The sequence below is a fragment of the Rhodnius prolixus genome, unplaced genomic scaffold (genome assembly GCF_049639745.1).
Source record: "Rhodnius prolixus isolate KJV_2025 unplaced genomic scaffold, Rpr scaffold_2, whole genome shotgun sequence".
In the NCBI taxonomy this organism is placed as follows: Eukaryota; Metazoa; Arthropoda; class Insecta; order Hemiptera; family Reduviidae; genus Rhodnius; species Rhodnius prolixus.
In genome coordinates, this window is record NW_027411592.1 from 19,033,276 (window position 1) to 19,052,788 (window position 19,513).

A 19,513-nucleotide genomic window follows, 5' to 3' on the forward strand; every position below is an offset into this window, starting at 1 on the left:
ATTGTTCTGAGTTTGAAAAAAGTTTGTGAGTTAAAACCTTGGAACTAGACACACCAGATTTTTAATTTAAGGCGCGTGAATTTCTTTTATACACAAATAATAATAATTACAATAATATTAAAATGATTTTATTAGTAATATTAAACTACATAATTAATATTACCAATGTTTAGAACATAACATTTTATTTTTTTTATAGGGGTACATCTGCGGTTACTAAAAGGAAGGTAAGTACTCAAGTACAGATTTTGAGGAACAAGAGAGCAGTTAGTAAACTATTTCTTTAGTTGTTACTTTAGTTTGTTGACAGCGGTAACGATAATGACTGCGCGGAGCAAGAACGAGAGAAGAATGCTAAGAGCGTCAGAGGATCACCTCCTGCCAAGTAAGTTTATTTTTTTATTATTATTATACAAATACCATAATGTATTTATTTAAAACAAATTTATTCAATTTCATCAGAAAACGAGACATTTCACTTGAAGCTTTGAAGGAAGGTGCGAAGGTGATAAATATATATTTCCTTTATTTCTTGAAGGTTTTTTTGCTATAGTGTCAATATTAAAGCAGTATTTGTTTTTATTTTTTAGGCTGGTCCAAGTAGTGAAGTTCAAACGTCAGTTGTAGCAGATGAAGAACCTCCCACGAAAGATGTAACGTAAGTATTTTAATGATTATTCTATAGTTTAAATCAAAGTGCATTGGATTCTAACTAAAACGCCAAAGAAATTCCAACTATATTTTACAAAACTTGGGTTCTAAGTTGATTTGAATTTTATAATTTCCTCCTGTCTAACATGCGATTTTTTAAATTATACAAATTTCTTAATACACTACTTAAAAAATATTTTTTTAATTTCACCAGAAAACGAGATATTTCACTTGAAGCTGAGAAGGAAGTTGCGAAGGTGATAATAAATATATATATAATTCCTTCATTACTTCTTGAAGGTTTTATTGCTATAGTATAGTAGAACATTAAAGCCAATTTTTCTTTTTTAGGCTGGTAAAAGTAGTGAAATTCAAACATCAGTTGCAGCAGATGTAGAACCTCCCACGAAAGATGTAACGTAGGTATTTTATTGATTATCCTATGGTTTAAAGCAAATTACTCTGGATTCTGAGTATGACACCAAAGAAATTCCAATATTTTATAAAGATTGGATCCTAAATTAATTTTAATTTTATAATTTCTCAGTTAAAAAAAATATATTTCACATTTTTGTCAGGAGTACATTTTCAGAAATATTTGTTTAATGAAGGAATCTGACTGATTAGAGGAAATGGTTTTAGAAATTGGAGAATTTCTCAGATTGATCCTTAACCGTTCTTTTGTGTAAGAATTATAATACTACAACAATTTTTTCAATTCATTTTATTACTTTCTCTTATCTCTCGTTGACTAGTGCTGTAATGATAAAGATTGTCGATTTTGAGTTTTTCATCAGAAGTAAACGTTTTGAGGTTCCTTAAACATGAAAGGTTTTACGAATTGGCGTGTGTTACATCCTTACACGAAAACAGGAAATCCTAATTGGATATTTGGTCGCAAGGGTATGCAACAACATAGTTTTGTTTAAAATCAGTCATCCACAGACAATCATAACAATTATTTTTGATTTCTTGATCGTCCTCTAAGCAAAGGCTGAAAAGTAGTTCAAATACTGGGTAAAAGACAGGAGAGGTTTGATTGATTAACGCATGTAATCTAGAACAGAAATTTTGGCAAAGCAAATTACGCTTGAAATTAATCCTTTTGTTGCATTGTGGGTACTCAAAAAATAAAAATAAGATACTATTGTATTTAAAATAAGTCATTAATCTTTTTTTTTTTTTAAATTAGTATAAGTAAAGGCTGGAAGAAAGAGGTATTTAAAAAAGCAGATATTGCACCACTGAAGAATACTGCTAGAGTAGAGTTGTCAGACAATGCTCAAGAGGCCCTGAATAAGGTAATCCCTTTTTCCAAACGAATAGAAAATAATCTTGTCTTTGTTTCCGATAATTGGAGAAGTTTTTTAAGTTAAATGTTTTTCCTTGTTTTCTATAAGCTCTTAGTTTGAAGACCGTCATACTTAATGTAATTGTGTTGGGCTTGATTTCCATTCATTGTCCTTGAATTTTATTAAATCAACTAATATGAGAAATTTTTAGTAAAATTAGATTTTAATGTGGTTCTATTCAGAATAATTGGACGCAAAGCCCATTTGAAATTCAAGCATTACTTAAATTGTAGCATAGTTTATTGAATCCTAATAAGAGGTAGTGCGCCATAGTTGGCATCAACAGGTCTATTCATTGCGATTTGTTCAAAAAAAGGTTGTGTCTTTAAGTTAGATCCTTTGGTGTGGCATATAATGAATACAAATTGCAAATCCGGCTAGAATTTGATGAGGACTTCGAATTTTGTTTTGTGGCCTAGTTAGATTAGCTTGGAAGTTAAGAAAATAAAATATAAAACCTTTTTGGAACCGTAGCACTAGTTTGGGATTTTGGGCAGTTATTAATAGGGAAGCAAGGACTTTTTGCTTTTTGAAATCTGCGAGCTATTTAATTGTAATTCAAATTCAATTAAAGTAATTGAGTTTCAGACGGGCTAAACTCTCTCCTCAGGTTTTTTTTGTAAAATTTTAAAAATCAGTTATATGGACGGTACGGAAAATATTATTTAACATTCAACTAGCAGGAAATAAGATATAGTACGCATGTTTTTTCTGTAAATACAGGAAATGGAAATGGAAATTGATAAGCTGTTTGATGATCCGCCAAAAGTTTCCTCTGAGTAAGTTTTAAATTTTAATTCTAAATTTTAATATTATACAATAAATACTTTAGATAGTATACTGGATAATATTTCTGATTTTCGTCCGTCGAATTACGCAGGTTTATTTATGCTTGGCCAGTTTCGGAATTTCAAATCAATTACTTTAGAGAATTCAATTTCACTCAGCTAATTAAGTGTGAGACAGAAACATAGTAGAAGGGGAATTCTCTACGCCATTCTGATTTGAATAATCAACCTCTGATGGTGGATGAAAGTTCGAAACCGGTCAGGGATCAATAAACACGCGTGCTATGTCGGATAAAGTCTTGATTATTTAAATACAATACTTATTTCAAAGAAGTATTATATTCATTATTAAATTGAAAAAAATTGATCCTTCTAAATGTAAAAATCTAATGTATATCATAAATGTATATCATATTTGATGAGTATCGACTTTAAAGTTGGAACTTTCAAATTTTCTGAATAAAATTTTACCTCATTTTAACTAATAAGGAAAAAAGGAATTGAAATTGTGGATTTGACATCAAGTAAAGAAACTCCAGCTACAGAACCTATTACCTCACCAGATCAGAAAATGGAGGATGAAAATTTAGCCGAAACAAGCATTCTTAAAGCATCATTCGTAGGTGATAAAGACCCTAATGCCAACTTCAACGTAAAAGTGCCTACATTAGAAGAATGCATGGAAAAGTTTCATAAAAAAATAAAAACTGCTGGTCTTTTGGAAATTGTGTATGAAATCGTCAAGGTGGCTGGAGAGCTGGTAAGTTCAATTCTTTATTTATTTAGTTTTTCATGTTTTTGTATCCTTATTATTTTTAGCCAAATGTTAAGGCAAGTGTTAAAGTGACCTTTTTTTAAAAAGTAAATAAGTGCGTATGTATTTTTTTAACATTAACTTTTTAGCAGTGAAAATCTCACATAAAATTTATAACAATTCTTACTACAGTATTGCTGAAAAATAAAAAAGCTTGTTTTGCAAGTATCTCCAGGGTGTAGTAAGTTTTTATTTTTTATTTTTCAGCGATATTCCTGGAAATTTAATGCTTTAATGGCAGCATTTGCTCATTTGATGGAAGTAATATGTGACTCTCCTGTAATTATACATCTTCCATCTTCTAGGTAATATGATAATAATTTAGAAATTAATTTTTTTAACAGTATCCACTTTATTTTTTTTTTTTGTATCAAAATTAGCTTGCGTTAATATTGGTTATCTCTATTTTCAGTGCTAAAATTGCAACAATTTTGAGAGAAATTTTATATTCAAGGCCTTCCCCAATAGTAGTTAACTACATAAATCGCTGTCTCACAAAAGCAGTCAAGTTAAACGGATTCATTAAAACACTTTGTCACAATTCAGGTAAGTTAAAAATTATTAATAAATATTTATTTATTTATAGCAGTTAATTTTTATGTCCATGAACTAATATATTTTATTTCCAGATCCCGAAACGTTTGTAAAGTTTGAAGATGATGTTTATTTTAAGAGAGGTAGGCTAGTAAACTAAATATTATGGCATGTAGTTTTTTCTAATGTTCACTTAATGTCTCATTCTTTGAGGGAACATTAATAGTGAGGAGCAGTCTTTCTTTATCATTATTATTATTTTTTTTAAATTTTATTCTTTTTTTGAGGGGGATGATTTAAGGCGCGTCAACATCTGAGGTTATTGGCGCCCGGAGGTTTTTTCAGTGCACTGCCGGACTCCGGACAGTGTTCTCTCTTGACAGAAAACGCTGTCCATCACCGGACAGTGAGCTGTAAGAAGCTCATGGAACGCTAACCTCACAGTTAATCCCTTTCCTTATTGTTATTACTATTATATTATTGTTATTTTATTATTATTAAAAATACCTCTCCCACTTGTTCTTTGTTTACACTGCAAGCTCGGAGGAGGCGGGTCGGTGACAATGTAGAGCCACATTGCATCATGGTGATGAGAGTTTGGTGGAGGATGGGATAACAAGGAATGGGGTGATCTATAAATGCTAGCTTTATCGTAGATGGGTTTGTTTTTCTTGTACACTTCGTACTTGTTTGACCAAAACCATTGTTTACTCCTGCTATCTAGTGGCAAGCTGAAGGTACTACTAGTTTAATAAATCACAAACACTACAGTAAGTAGTGGCTTATATAAACATTTACCAAAGGAAAATAAATAAGGGCTCCCTCTGGAGTGATCCAATATCCATCTTCTCTGGTCGATGGTCGAATTTTCTGGATTTCCAAGTTTCTAATTACTATAATAAGTGTGTAGTCCAAAAATTAATGTCCCTTGCACACTACATGCCACAATCACGTTTGTTACAGTTTTGCATAATTTAGAAAACAGAACACTTGCAGCCGGTTCGTTTTTCGAGCTTCCTTCTTTGAGAACCCCGTCTAAAGGAACAAGAGTACAGTCAACTTCTGTCCCGCCGAAAAAAAGAAGTCCACTCTCCATAATGGGGATTGGTCTTACTGAAGCCTTGATAAACTTATCTAACTAAGCAAAGCGACAAGCTGCCTTGCTCCCAAGTTCAAATTCATCTGCAATATCTTTTACTTATACTTGTTTTAATTGGATAGAATCGTGGAAACCGCTGTATAGAAGAATTAGAAATAAACTCAGTGAAATAAATTATCTCATTTTCCCAACTCGACCGCGTACTAAGATCATTTTCTCACATCTTTCATTCTGACCGCAACTGACTTATGTAATTAAAAAGAAGAACAACAAAAACACAGTTGTTGACCTTATTTATTTTTGTAGTAATAAAGTTATTATTTATAAAATTTATTAAGTTTTTACTATTCTTTAACAACACGCGTAAAAATTAGTTCTCTATTAAAATATTTGCAAAATGAATAAAACTTAACAACCTTTTTTTTGTGGTCTATATTTTGTGGCAAACAAAAGTTTATTTATGTTTTACTCTAACTAAAAACTTTATTAATAAGAACATTTTTCATAGGCTCATGCATGTTGCAAACACTCTGTTTGCTGATGGATATTACAATAGACGACACTTGTTGGGATGCTCCATATGAACTAATAAGATGGGTTAATTTTGTACTTACGGAAGAAAAGATTACTGCAAAAACCTGGTTTGAACTGAAAAATGGTTTCCGAGTTAAAAGGTTAGAATTTCACATTTAATTACTTTTGGGATGGTCTGGATTGAAATTGCAGTATCACCTTCACTAAAATGAGGAAAGATTGGAAAGGGCGCTGTTGATCACAGATATCCATAAATCTTATCTGAAAGTTGACAAAATCTCCACCAGTAATAAATATAATACCCTCATAATTTTTTAAATTATCGATTACGCTTTCCAATAGATCTGTTTCCGGTAAATATTTTTAAAAATTTGATACGTTCCAAATAACTAGTCTGAGGAAAGGTAAAAATGTTGCAAAAAAAGTGGAAGTATTTATTATACGACTACTTTATTTTTTTGCTAAATTTTCCTTTAAAAAATAATATTAAAATGTATCTAAATTTTCGCCCATAAGTGTTTAAATGAATTATTATGGAATTTTGCTATCTCTGAATAGAAATGTTACCCACAAAACATATTTTTTACTTATACTGTTAATAAAAGTCAGGAAGAGAAAAGTTCGGGGTATAGCTATTTTATGGAAAAAAGTGTAAACGAAAATTAGGTATGTGATTTAATATAGATTAGCCATTTTCTAATTTTATTTTCTTATGGCCAGTTGACTCAGTGTTCTTAAAAAAATTCACCAATTCATTTCCTCTCGTGATAAAGAGTTTTAGAGAAACAATTTTAAGTACTCGGAAATATACTGTACACGTACTTCCGCAGAACCGATTTTATTAGAATTTTAGGAGTGATTAAGCTAGAATTTTTTGGAAGTCTTGATTCAAAAGTTGCTTATTCACTTTTGATTACTGTTCAAGCATTATTTGTGGTTAAATCCCATAAATGATATATTTTGAAGGATATTATGTATCCATTTATCTTTTTATTCATTAATTCTAATAGATTTTATTCTTTGCTTGGAAGAATGGTTTCGGTCTGAACAATGTGCGATTTTCGGAGGAGATAGATATCTGATTCATAAAAAAGTGATTATTCTTTCCGTTTTAAAGTTAGGAACAAGGAAGAGAAATAATTAATTACGTTAATGATAATAAAGCGTAAAATTTTCATGCCCTTAAATTTACGTCTTCTGGGATGAGCATTCTATTCAAATATAGATTAGGAACAGTGCAAAAAGCGGGTATATTATTGTCATATGGCTAATTCACTGTAAGAAGTTAATCGTAAATTTCAGCAGCCCAGCACTTTTTACTTCTGGAATTGTGGTTAGGTCTGTAGTGAGATTAATATCTTCGATTTTTAACTCTCGTGGCACGCGTATTTCTTGTTTCCCTGACCGGTTTCTGACTTTCACTACGTGACAGAAACGTAAGTGAAATGAAAATCACTACTCTAAAGTGATTACTCTAGCTCTGATGGTGGATGAAAGTTCGTGATACAGGAAATACGCACGCTACGACGGATAAAGTAAAAGACACTTATTTAATTCCTTGCCATCAAGCAATGATAATTATATTTCAGTTTTCACTCGTTACCAAATGCTTTATGTGGAAAAATAAATTTTTTAAACATTGATTTTAGTAGTTCTTTTCTTTTAGGTGCTTCTGTCTCCAAGCGTTAACCAATTTGGTCGTCAAAATATTGCACCGTTCAGTCACCTTTTACGTTTCAAGATTGGCATGTGAGTTATTGCATTATCAATTTTACTACATTATTCCTTTCGTGAAGATTCCTTATTTATTATTTTCTTTCTTATTTGCTCCATCAAAGATTAATTGCAAAGAAAAACTTTATTTCTACTACTCCTATTGAAGTTTGAATCCTGTTCATGAGTGCAGAAAAACTGCTTAAGATACTCAATCGGTTTGCGACTGTGTTAATTTGTGTGGATTGTTGATGCGAGATTTCTCAATATTCTTCTCTTCAGTGCCTAACAAATGAAATCGGGAAAGGTCAAGATCCTTCATTTTTAGAAGGAAGCTGTACTATGTATAGTGAATATAGTCTACTCTTCCACGAGAGCATAACGTTAAACAAAAAATTACGAATCTTTGATGGAGCGGAAGCACTATAATTCCATTATTTCTCTATTTAATGAAATCTCAGTAGGCACTCGCATGTAACAAATGGACTTCCTCCCACTTAGAAGTCCTCCAACAAAACTACTAGACCAAACCTTTCCCAGTATTAGGGAATTTATCCCATAAGTTTGCAAATACCTGAGAAGAGCAAGTAAAATTTCATCTTCTGAATATAGTGTACTAATTTCTAGTTATCAGGCTCATTGGTGAGAGCTTACTTTCTAAACATTTTACACAAGCATCTTATGCTTACTGGCACAGGGATAGTACCTTTAATTTACTTAAGGTTTTCGAAATAGTTTTGATATTCTGATAAAAGTGTTCGATTATCCTTGATATAGTGCATTAGCTGTAGACGAGATGTTTAATTAAATTCCTAATAATTAAACTCATTACCACGGAATTAAGTAGACTTGCTCATTTTTTTTAGTGCTACCTGATGATGAAAATTTCTCTGCAGAGTTTCAATTGAAAATGGAAGAAATTCTTCATGCAGGTCTAGAGATTGTTGGTGAAATGGTTAATATTGATATTGTGAGCTTTGTGAGGAGTATTAGAACAAGGTTTAAGAATTTTTATCTTTATTGAAAAGCTTAATTTTAATTTTTAATTTTGTACATGCAAATTATATGATCTCTAATCTATCATTACATTTGTTATTATTTATCTAGTTATCATATGTACGAAAAATTCCTGGAACAACTTGAGTCTATTCATCTAGAAAACGACACTTTTGCTAGTTTCAAATTAACGCCAAATAACTGTAAGTACAATAATTATTTAAATGTGGAAAAATAAATTATGTTTACGATTAATAATCTTTTTTAGGCAGGGTATTAATTCAGTTATTAGCGTACTGGATTCTCACGCGGAGATTCCGAGTTCGAATCCATCCGCTGGCTCTTAGATTTAGATAGGAGTTTCTTACTGCTCACTGTCCGATGATGGACAGTGTTCTTTTTAATAGCACTCATTGTTAATGTTTTCTGAGAGAACATGTCCGGAAGCCGGCTGAGCTCAGAAAAAAGCTCCGGGCGTCAATGACCTTAGTTTTTTCTTTTTTAAATATAAATTATGAACTCAATAAAATTTAAAAATTTAAATGATTAGAAATTAATAAAACTACATTTGTTAAATTTTGCAGTCCATCTCTTAAAAAAATTACTATCGACAAGAAAAATTAGTAAAAAAATATTAGAGGAAACTGATGTGAAAAGATGTGCTTACAAAAAATCGCACCAACAGATTAAAGAGAATCCACCAGACTTATCAGAATTTTATAAAAATAATAAATCATGGCCTTCGGATCGATTTAAACCAGAAGCACAGGAAGAAAATATTGAAGAGGAGTGGACGTTATGGTGATTGAGACACATTATGTGGATTTAGTCGTTAACAAATAATTTCATTTTCTTTAAACACTGTAAAACCATTGTTTATTAAGTAAGTGAAAAAGTATAAGAAGATAATTTTATAGATTAGTGAAAGTTTGAATGATGGTTGAGAAACATATGTTTCTGATAAAGAAAGGTAATGGTGAAAGTCTGAAGGATGATTGAGAAACGCATGTTTCTGCTGGACGAAAGTTATGTAGGTTGGTGAACTATTAGGTATCTGATAGTGAGGAGTGACCTTGCTTTGTCATTTATATTTAGATGGATAAATTGTAAATTTTCATGTCCAAATTAATTGCTATTACAAAAGTTACACTTGAGAATTGCTAAACTTTACTGCAGTTTTATTATTTCCTGCTGGAATACTACCTTGAGTCGAGTTTTCAGAATATATCGTATTACACCTCTATTAGGATTTGACAGACGATTAGAGGGAAAATTCATGTAAACCGGACGTCCAGAAAGTAAATCATGAAAAAGAATTAAAAATTAAAAACACTTTAGGAACCTTCTTTAAATTTAATTCTATAAATGTACGCAATATAATACTTAACAAATATAATAGTCAATTCTATCAAATTGATATTTAATTGTTCGTCAATTTTTTATTCGGTTAAACAATAATAAACTTGTTGATGGATTTAAATTTCTATGATGAAATTATTCACGTTTCTTTTTACATTCTTTACAATATTTGAAAATTGTCAAAAGAAACCATTTACTAGTAAGATGTTTATTTAAAAAAAGTTCTTACCGACCAGTGCCTAAAAAACCTTTAGGACTTACATCAATTAAATTTCCAAAGAAGGAATATTACTATAATTAGTACAATATTAAATTGATAATTAAAATAGGAAATAATATAGTTATAGTAAATAGTTATATTCATATAATTAATATCAATATTGTAATCTGCTGACGCTCTTACACATATTGAACTAAAATACTTTTTTGACATTTTAAAAACCGCAGGTTGATCCAATACGAATTTACGGACTATATTTATGCAGTACCAAAAAGTACAAAAATTATGAATTCCTTAACGAACGTATGTCCATAGCTCAACAAGACCACAAGAACATTTTAACTATTATTTTAGTCTTCCAAAAATCTAAAAATGGGATTAAACACATTGTTCCTAAAAGAAATGTTTCTTTCAAGTCGTCACAATTCATAATCACTACAATATTTTAATATTGAAGATTAAGCTTTATAAGTGGAAGTCAAATTTTCTACTAATCAAATTTTTATTTGATTTATCTAACTGATAAAATCCGAAACTGAAATATATAAAAAATACGTGATATGGCAAATAAAATAATTGATACATCTTTATATGTATATTCTGTTTATGTTTCTTAAACTTCATAATATTCTCAGATATAACTTATCTATAAGATATCTGTCTTGAATGTTAATAATCAAAAAGATTTTATAATCATTAAGACAGCAAAAAAAAAAAGAAAAGAAAAAGAAACAAGTTTTATACTATTTTTTACTCAAGCTTTAATTAAAATAAGTATGGTACTTTTGGTGTAATTGTATACTTTTTTGTGAAAATCAATTATGTAGATAAACTTTATTTTAAAATAAATAAAGTGCCTCAGCGCATATGTTAATGAAAATACTCAAGGTTTCCTACAAAGAGGAAGAATAAAGCAATAAAGGTGGTTGTAATAATACTTAGTTTCAGTCAAATTTTTAATACTTTTTTATACTGAGTAAGATTTTTGTTTTGTTATTGTTTTTCTTTAATTTTACGAAATCTCTGTGATAATGTAAACGTTTCAAAAATGGATCATTTTACAATTTATACTCATAAGGTTTCTACCTAAATAAATAAAACTATAGTTTTGCCTATATTTTATTTTGTGGTTTTATTACATTTCTAATATATTCTTAATATGAGGAACTAATTGATTCAGTGTTGAACAATTTAGAAAATCATTGCAAAATAAATAAATAAATTAGAATGAAGAAATGTTTCCAATTAAAACTGTGCAGGCCAAAAGGCAGCTTTTCTTCTCTGTATTACCTTCTACTTAATAGGAGTATGCACCTAAATTTTCTAATTTCTATGCATTTCGTTGATACATCTCAGCAGCTAATTTAGTACTAAATACTCTTACCAGTTCAGTGCTTACTATTTTTGCCTTATGGCTTTGATTCTGATTTGTTCCAGTCCAGTAGTAATACATATCTTTTATGGCCTTATCCTGTGACAACTGGCTTTAACAAGTTTTTAGCGAAAGAAACTGGACGCCCACCTTTAACTCGTTCAAATAAAAGCCAATAACTTTCTGCGAACCTGCGATATCGGCGAACCACTAGACTTAGGATCCTTAGAAAATTAAGAACATTTTCAACAATTCTGCAGAATGACTTCCAGGAAGGTATTTGACGCTTTGCCTACAACATAAGGACTGTTGCCGAGAAGATTTATACTGAAAAGCACCAAATTTATTTTAACCGAAGTGGCATCCATAAAAGGCAAGGCACGAAAGATTTGAAAATACTGTATCTCAGCTTCAGTAAAGAAGAAGTAAGTTTTTTTTTTTAACGTACTTTTGCCAAGGGTGGAAAATTAGCTATTTCCTCTCAATGTCCGGGCGTCTTTTTTCGTTTTCGTGACTGGTAGAGGAGTGTATAGCTAAAAGGGATAGGGATAATTAGGAGAATATATGTGAGGATATAATATATACCCCTACTGAAGATAGATACAGTACTTTTCAATCCCTTGTACCATGTCTTTTATGGTTATTACTCCTTCACTTTCAAACTTAGATCTTTATGTTCTCCTAACAGTCACAAGCTCAAAAAAACCTTTGCTTACTCACTAATGTTTTTATGTTTGCAATAGGCACCTACTTTTAAAATTTTGTCATTTCGAACCAGTAGAGATTTTGCTGTTTCGGAATTTCTAAAATCGACAACATGTTTTAACAGCTCTAGTTAAAAAAAATTATTAAAAAAGGTTATAACAATGTATTCTGTTACAGAATTAGAAAATGTAAGATTAAGATCGACATCTAATTGGAATGTTTTAAACTACAAAAGCTTTTCTTTAAAAAACACCCATGAAAGAACAATTTCTACTTCACTCTTCACTACTTTTAATCAAACTCATTAACTTTTCTTTAAATTTGGAATTCTGGATTTGGCGGACATCGAAAATCTTTGCCGCACTTTTTTTTTTTGTTTCGCGGTAAGAAAATATTTTTTTTATTGAAGATTGTGGATCTTCCGGTAGCACCCCGCCAAATCTTGAATTATCTGATGATTCCATTTAGCAAAAATGCTAAATTTATTTTTAAAACATAAAAATGAAAAATACAGCGGCAGAAGCATATCTAAGTTATTATATATTTTTGTGTAAGGATTATAATTAAACCTATTTCATTAATTAAAGTGTAATGTACTATACTCGATCAGTTTTGTACTATACCCATAAATGGCAAGATTGTCAGGAAATAAATATTATAATTACTAAAGTTTTTCACTACGTTTATTTGTGTGGTAACTTTTTAATATACAAATTACAATAAAAAAAGTTAAATATTTTTCAATCAGTTTCTTGTCTAATATAAATTATCACACAAATTTGTTTCAATTATTTTTAGTTTTTAAATAAAAACAAAGAAAATAAATTGGTTAAAGAAAATCTGGCCTAATAGAAATGTGTTCAAAAAACATAGTACATATTACAAAAATAAACTTTCACTTCATTATATTTAGATTATTACAAAATATTGACAGCATCTAATCATTATTAATTATAACATTATTTGTTCTAATTTTCTATTAAATAAAGGAAACTAATACTATTAAGAAAAAAGATCGTATAAATGCTTTTTTTTTATTTTTTAGAGATCAAAATCTGAAGATTCATTAAATAATGTCAATTAACGCTATTGTTTTTAATACTTAAATAGTGATAATACAATAATGAAACTAAACAAAAATAAAACCTTGTTCAAAATTCAATTATTTACGATGTTATTTAGGTCTTCAAATGATGGATTCTGCTATGTATTTCATATTTAAAGTTTTTGGCTATATTAACCATTATAATAATTTGATATTTGATCCCTGCATACATAAAGACACTCATCTGTTATACTGGCAAAATATCAATAGAAGTTATAGTTACCATTTTTTGAATAATTGAAGAATTACAGATATGTACATTACAATAATTGCAATTTACAATTGAATTTCTACCTATACATTGTAGATTTAGTAAGTAATTTAATTTTTAATATGTTTCACTAAGAAGGAACAATTAAGTTCCTTTCAGAAGCTACAAATTTCTTGTTTATTCAGAGAATGATTTGATTTTGCAAATGACGAATTTGATGAGAAATCTTAATTCCTTTTTATTCTGTCCTTAAATTTCTTGACCTTTTAACATGATACAACTGGAGTCCAATGTTTTTTGATTAGTCAAATTTTTGAAGCAACTCGCTTAATTTTTCCTGATTTTATTTTGCAGTTCATGCGCGGCAAAATTCTTCCACTTGAAAGAACACTCTAATAACCTTTATTAATAGAGAATTAATATTTACTACCTGAATAGTATGAATATCATACAAATAGGAATAATTTTAAAAGAAACCATAATGCTAGCCCTGCTCTCAAGTCCTTGCTGGTTTGGTTCATCAATAGCATTATCTATCATTACTGGTCTGGATGAAGGAAGCCAAATATCCGAACTGGTGACTCGCCATGTCTGTGTAGTATCACTTCCACCGGTACTATCTATGGCTCCTTCCACAGAACTGGGGCGCCAAGACATACCACGAGCATAACTGGTTCTCATCACGTCACCAGAGTCAGTACTTGGTTCAAACCTAGGGAATAGTGAGTTTTATAAGATAGTAAGTAAGTAGTCGCCTATTTTTTCAGGCGGGGCTTAACGTCCAACTACCATTTACTAGGTGTCGTGGACAGAGGCGAATAGCAAACGTACTTTACTATTTCTTATTTAACCATTAAATAAAATCCATGGGAATCGAACCCAGTACCACAATGCATATTAGCTTTGCAGGTCTTGTAAGATAGTTATCATAACAGTTTTTAATATTTATAGAATACATACAATACAGTTTATAGATATAAAAGTATACTTTTGTTTATAGCTATAAAGTAAAGGTGAAAAATAATAAAGTCGTTGGATTCATCTGATCCAAAGATTAACATAATTAGATTTCACTTAAATTGTTAATAACAATTCAAAACCTCTGTAAAAAAAAAAACTTGGTTTAAGTTTCTTTAAAACGGAACTTTAGCGTTGAGAATAATTCAAGTGATTGAAATGGTTTTCGATAGTGGTCAAAGCTCCCTTCATAAAAATTGTGATAGAAGTAAACGGAAATTAAAACTTTACCTTGTCGAAGGCGTCCAAGGTATTGGAGAGTTACTTGGTTCAGTCGCTGGTCTAGCAGTAAAGGTAACTGGGCTCATTACCCCTAAACAGAAAACATATTTTACTCATATCCTGTTGTAATGAAAGAAACACAACACAATTAATAATGTTAATTTTATTTTCTATTACTCTTTGTAAGAGGAAGGGCTTTGCAGCGGTGCAGTTTTCACCAAAAATACATTTTATAATTCCTTTAGACGAAAATTTGGTTTTTACTAATTAGTCTCAACTTGGTATTACCACGTAAGTAGCAGATGGTACTCCAATTTCTCCTTCCATCATATTCAGTCTGAGAGTCCAACCAATAGCAGTGACTCAGAGAAGAGTCCTAAATCCTATTTTCTGTACATACCCTGCCGGCATCACTATCCATCTAAGCATATAACACTACAATCCTGTCTCCTCACAAAGATCCCAAGAAACCTTCAATCACAATTTTCATTCTTGGAGAAATGGTACATCGACAAACTCCTGACATGGAGTTCTTACCCCTGACTGCAAAGACAAGATCTGAATAACAGCTTTAGAATGGTCTAAACACTTCTTGTCAACAGATGCAAATTGACGTTACTAACATCCGATATGTTTGAAACTTAGTCTTAAAACCAATCTGGGTCTAGGGAATAGAAATTTAGGGTTCAGCTAAACTTCATTTGTGCCTTTATTTGCTCCATATTTTATCTTCACCCTCGTTCACTGCAACCATAGACTCCCACTTATTAGCACCGTTGCTTGCTCTTCATACAAGAAACTCCATAGTACCCTCTCCACCCATATAAATAAAACCTCTAATCAGAAATCTCTCTTCCCATATCTTATCCAGGTAACTTCTTCCATCGCGTCAATCGCCTTGTGATCTTCTTTCTAAAAGTGACAGAAAGCGCGACCATTGGGTAGTTCCTCGGCTCTAATAGAGAACACTGTCAGACAGGCAGTATACTGAGAAATGCGCCTGGCGAGATGACTTCAAAGTTGACGCGCCATAAAATAAATAAATACATATATAATATCTGCCATATTACTGTTTACAATAAGGACCATCTAAATTAAACGTTCTAAATATAGTAAATTTAATATTTATTAAATTATAATTTTTAATAATTAAACTGTTGAACAGAAATAATATGAAAGACCAAACACGTGAATCAAAAATCTCAAGAAGCGAATGGAATCTAAGCAGTAGTAAGCTTTGAAAGAAACAATAATGGAGTATCTAGTCAGCTAACGATTACTCGAATAACGAATACAAAACTCTGCATTTAGGAAACTCTCCTAAGAAATGAACATTTTTTAAATTCTCTTTTTATCACAAGTTGCAAGGAGAGTTCGTTTGTTGGAGAGTAGGTTGTTTGTTGCCTTTTTATCCAAAGTCAGTAGTTCACGTACAAGAGCTCTCCTCTCAATATAAAAAGCTAAGCAGACCTGATGTAAAGTCTAGTGGATTCTTGTTCTCTCAAAAACAAAGCTTATACTCCAGATTAAGTTTATATAAAGCCTAAGTAGAGTTCACAAATGCCTCCCGCAGAGCATATTGTGTGTATCCTATTCAAAATCAATAGGAATTGAGCGATCACAGAAACAGATTTCCGAGCGAAAAACTGATCTCACTCAAATCTCTCCGCGATCCAATTTTTAAACCAAGTAACAACTGGCGAATCACCTCAACATTAAGGATTCTCAGAAGTCCCAGTTGGTCCTACCACACTTAAATAAAAAACGTTTTTTCAAAACCATTCTTCATTCTTCTAAGAATCTATCTATCTAAGAATATTAACTCATTGCAAAAACGGCATTAACTTTTGCTAGTAACTTTGTACTATTTTTTCTTTGTATCTGGTACTTGATAAAATTTAAATGAATTTCTATGCGCTTTACGTTTGTAGTCCAATTCCATATTTTAGATCAAATTATTTAACAAATTCTTGATACAGACGTAGCATCTAAATTCATTCTGCCGATTGCTGCCTGATTACCATCTTGTCACACTTATTTTATTGTTTAGGAAAAATAAAACTAAAAACCAGTATTTTGCTTTCTACCTAATTGGTAGTTTGGCGTTAAGCTCCACTTGAAAAATCGGCGATTACTTTACTTCATTACTTACTTTACTTTCTAACAATTATAGCAAGAGTACCGTACGAAAGTTTAAATTTTTATATATATGATCGTAAAAATATAAGGAAAAGACTTTTCTCTCGCCCAAAAATCTTCAAGTCTTAAATTAAACAAAATGTAAAGTCTAAACTATTTGTACATTTGGTTTATTCTTTGTAAACAAAAAATTCTAAAATTAATTTTCGTTTTTGAGGGTTTCAAAAAATGTATTTCAAGTGAAAACACAATTCTAAAATCTCAATCGTATTATGCTTGACAATTTACAAAAGGAAAAGGAAGTAATGATTTAAATTGGATACTTAGGTAAAAAATTCTCATATGTATGAAATTAGAATCTTAACTTCAAGAAAAATGCAACTAAAATGCGAGAAAAATATTTGGAATCCTGACCTCTATTTTCTGTCGAAGATTGCCTATCAGTAGAAGTGTGTCTATTACTGGTGGTTAATTGTGTTGTCCAAGTTGAACCCGTGCTTTGGCTCGTAGGATCAGAAATTGGTGTAAAAGAAGATGATGGTGTGTACGCTAAAGTAGCCTCCTGATCTGCCAGTCTTGTCTCCGATCTTCCAGTACTTTTATAGAAATCAGCGCCAGGACAGTCTAATTGATTAGGCCTGAGGGAAGTAATACTAATAATAATAAATCTAATAAAATAAATGCCAAAGTGACACTCAGTCCACAGGTAGAAAAAAATCAGGTGAAAATCGGGTCTGGCGATTAAAAATCTATCATTTCTGATTAACAGGACAAATTTTCGTTAGAAATGAAAGTAAGAGGCATGGTCAAAACATAATTCCTTTAAAATCTCCTAATTGGATCATTCTTTATGAATGTTCCAAATAGAAGATTAAAGTCATTAAAGAAAAGATTAGTCATTATCAACAAATGGGAAATCTTATGTTCTCTTAGGCAAATCAACATCAAGGAGGACCGATTTTCTTCAACTTGACTATTTTTAAACTTGTTACTTCCCTCGGCATTTTAGATAAGTTTCAGATAAGTAGGTAAGCTTTAGATAAGAGAAACGATATAAAAGAATATAAGCATTATATGGGTGAGACCAACACAAAGCTGTATGTGCGTTTCTAAATACAGAATTCTTTTCCAACAAGCTGCTTCATTTCTAGGTGTTGAAAGACTTCAATCAATTTTAAAACACCACCATTAATTTATGATTTAAAAAGTGTTTTTTATGATCATACATTTTCGAAAATTTAATATTTTTTCGCATTTCTTCTTCTTTTATAATATCTTTGTTTTAAAATAAATGTTTTCTCTGTACATACTTATTAAGTAGAAGCATAATTTAAATATTATTTAAAATATGTCCGAACCATATATATACACCTTGGTCTACTCTATGTATAAAATATTATATTATAGCTATCGTGGAGTACATATGTACATTCTATTGAGTACTAGGGACCAATCACCTGTAAGGATATCTTGTATTCGCCCCAAAATTTGGTTAAATTAGTTCAATTTAAAAATTATAATTTAAATAAAAAGACATTGGTAAAAATTATGAACAAAATATTCGAGGGAACCTGCAATACTTTAATACTTGATTTTAAAAGTTACCTTGGATTTAGTTACCAATCTTATATGTAACTGTTACCTTGTAGATTCTACGAGCATAGTAAAGTGAAAAGGGGCTTACAGATCCATTCACAATCTAATTTTTACAAATCTTTCATATGACATACTTACATAAAATTAGCACATTGCTCCTTAAGAAATGAAAAAGCTTTATCCAACATGACAGCAGAATATGGAGCTGATTCTGGTTCACATGCATTTTTCGTATGGTCTATGACGCATTCTCGAAATAGATGATGTGAACTGTAAAAGGAATTGTTACTTAGTTATTATTTTTAATAATATGTCTGGGGCAGGTGAAACTTGGTTTAAATTAGAAGTAAAAATATTAAAAATACAATTTTTTAAAGTATTTTCAATTGAATTTATCGCATTCTGTAAAAAAAGTTACCGTAATATCACACTTTTAACTCTTAGTTGAAAAGATAGAGTTTCTTGGACCATTCCAAGCCTCTTCAAAAATTTTACTAAAACGTTTTTAATTAATATGCTTAAAAAAAAAGTTTCGAAAAGGAAATATCGGGTGTTTAGGTAGGAATAATTAAAAAAAATCTTTTAAACTCCTAATAAGAGCAAAACTACAAACCAACAAATACTTGCAGTAGGCGCCTCTTCAGAAGATACCTGTGACACAAGAAGCCTGTAGTGTCGACCACAATGCGTATCCTGAGTCAAAGTCATTTTCATGCAGCCAGCATGTTTCATATAGTCTAGAAAAAGAAGTCTGTAATTAAATAGAATAGTGTGATCCTGATTAACTTATTGCCAAAGCTCTCGCCTATGATGTATGTGATTTGGGATGGAATCCCCTATATCCTCATCAATCGAAAATCTAAATTTTAGCATATTTTTTTCGACTAGAAATAATTAGAAAAAATTACATTCTATGAATGAAGGCTTAAATGAATTAAATCTTGAGTTTGGAATAGCCCAGTCATGTAAAAAAAGGGGTAAATCTCGGAATGGAAGATCGACAAAAGATCACGCGTGTTGTAAATTTGTTCTAGACGCAATTCTACATTGAACGAAGCAGCAAAAAAGATTGACGATGGCAGAGAA

The 19,513-nt window shown here is 30.7% G+C and overlaps 2 protein-coding genes across 3 annotated transcripts in view; one reads left to right on the forward strand and one right to left on the reverse strand.

The window, feature by feature from the left end:
- Positions 1–11,182, forward strand: part of LOC141449190 (uncharacterized) — a 29,497-nt gene extending 18,315 nt beyond the window's left edge. Inside the window, exons 21-38 of one of the 2 annotated variants that reach the window (XR_012455387.1) lie at positions 200–227; positions 300–385; positions 463–505; positions 591–658; positions 866–908; positions 1,003–1,070; positions 1,844–1,952; positions 2,727–2,782; positions 3,281–3,551; positions 3,813–3,910; positions 4,018–4,151; positions 4,235–4,282; positions 5,747–5,912; positions 7,439–7,521; positions 8,352–8,484; positions 8,593–8,684; positions 9,066–9,364; positions 10,288–11,182. Coding sequence is in view for 1 of the 2 variants with exons in the window: in XM_074118344.1 (XP_073974445.1) it covers positions 200–227; positions 300–385; positions 463–505; positions 591–658; positions 866–908; positions 1,003–1,070; positions 1,844–1,952; positions 2,727–2,782; positions 3,281–3,551; positions 3,813–3,910; positions 4,018–4,151; positions 4,235–4,282; positions 5,747–5,912; positions 7,439–7,521; positions 8,352–8,484; positions 8,593–8,684; positions 9,066–9,286 (1,747 nt within the window). In the remaining variant the exon portion in view is untranslated. Of the gene's footprint in view, positions 1–199; positions 228–299; positions 386–462; positions 506–590; positions 659–865; positions 909–1,002; positions 1,071–1,843; positions 1,953–2,726; positions 2,783–3,280; positions 3,552–3,812; positions 3,911–4,017; positions 4,152–4,234; positions 4,283–5,746; positions 5,913–7,438; positions 7,522–8,351; positions 8,485–8,592; positions 8,685–9,065 lie in introns of both variants that reach the window. The other variant, XM_074118344.1, reaches the window with a different exon arrangement.
- Positions 11,183–12,985: 1,803 nt separating this feature from the next.
- The window catches only part of LOC141449201 (uncharacterized), a 41,628-nt gene continuing 35,100 nt past the window's right edge, over positions 12,986–19,513 (reverse strand). The window contains exons 5-9 of the mRNA XM_074118379.1: positions 19,041–19,164; positions 18,566–18,697; positions 17,246–17,469; positions 14,702–14,783; positions 12,986–14,165 (exon numbers count right to left, since the gene is read on the reverse strand). Coding sequence (XP_073974480.1) covers positions 13,880–14,165; positions 14,702–14,783; positions 17,246–17,469; positions 18,566–18,697; positions 19,041–19,164 — 848 coding nt within the window. The 3' untranslated portion in view covers positions 12,986–13,879. The remainder of the gene's footprint in view (positions 14,166–14,701; positions 14,784–17,245; positions 17,470–18,565; positions 18,698–19,040; positions 19,165–19,513) is intronic.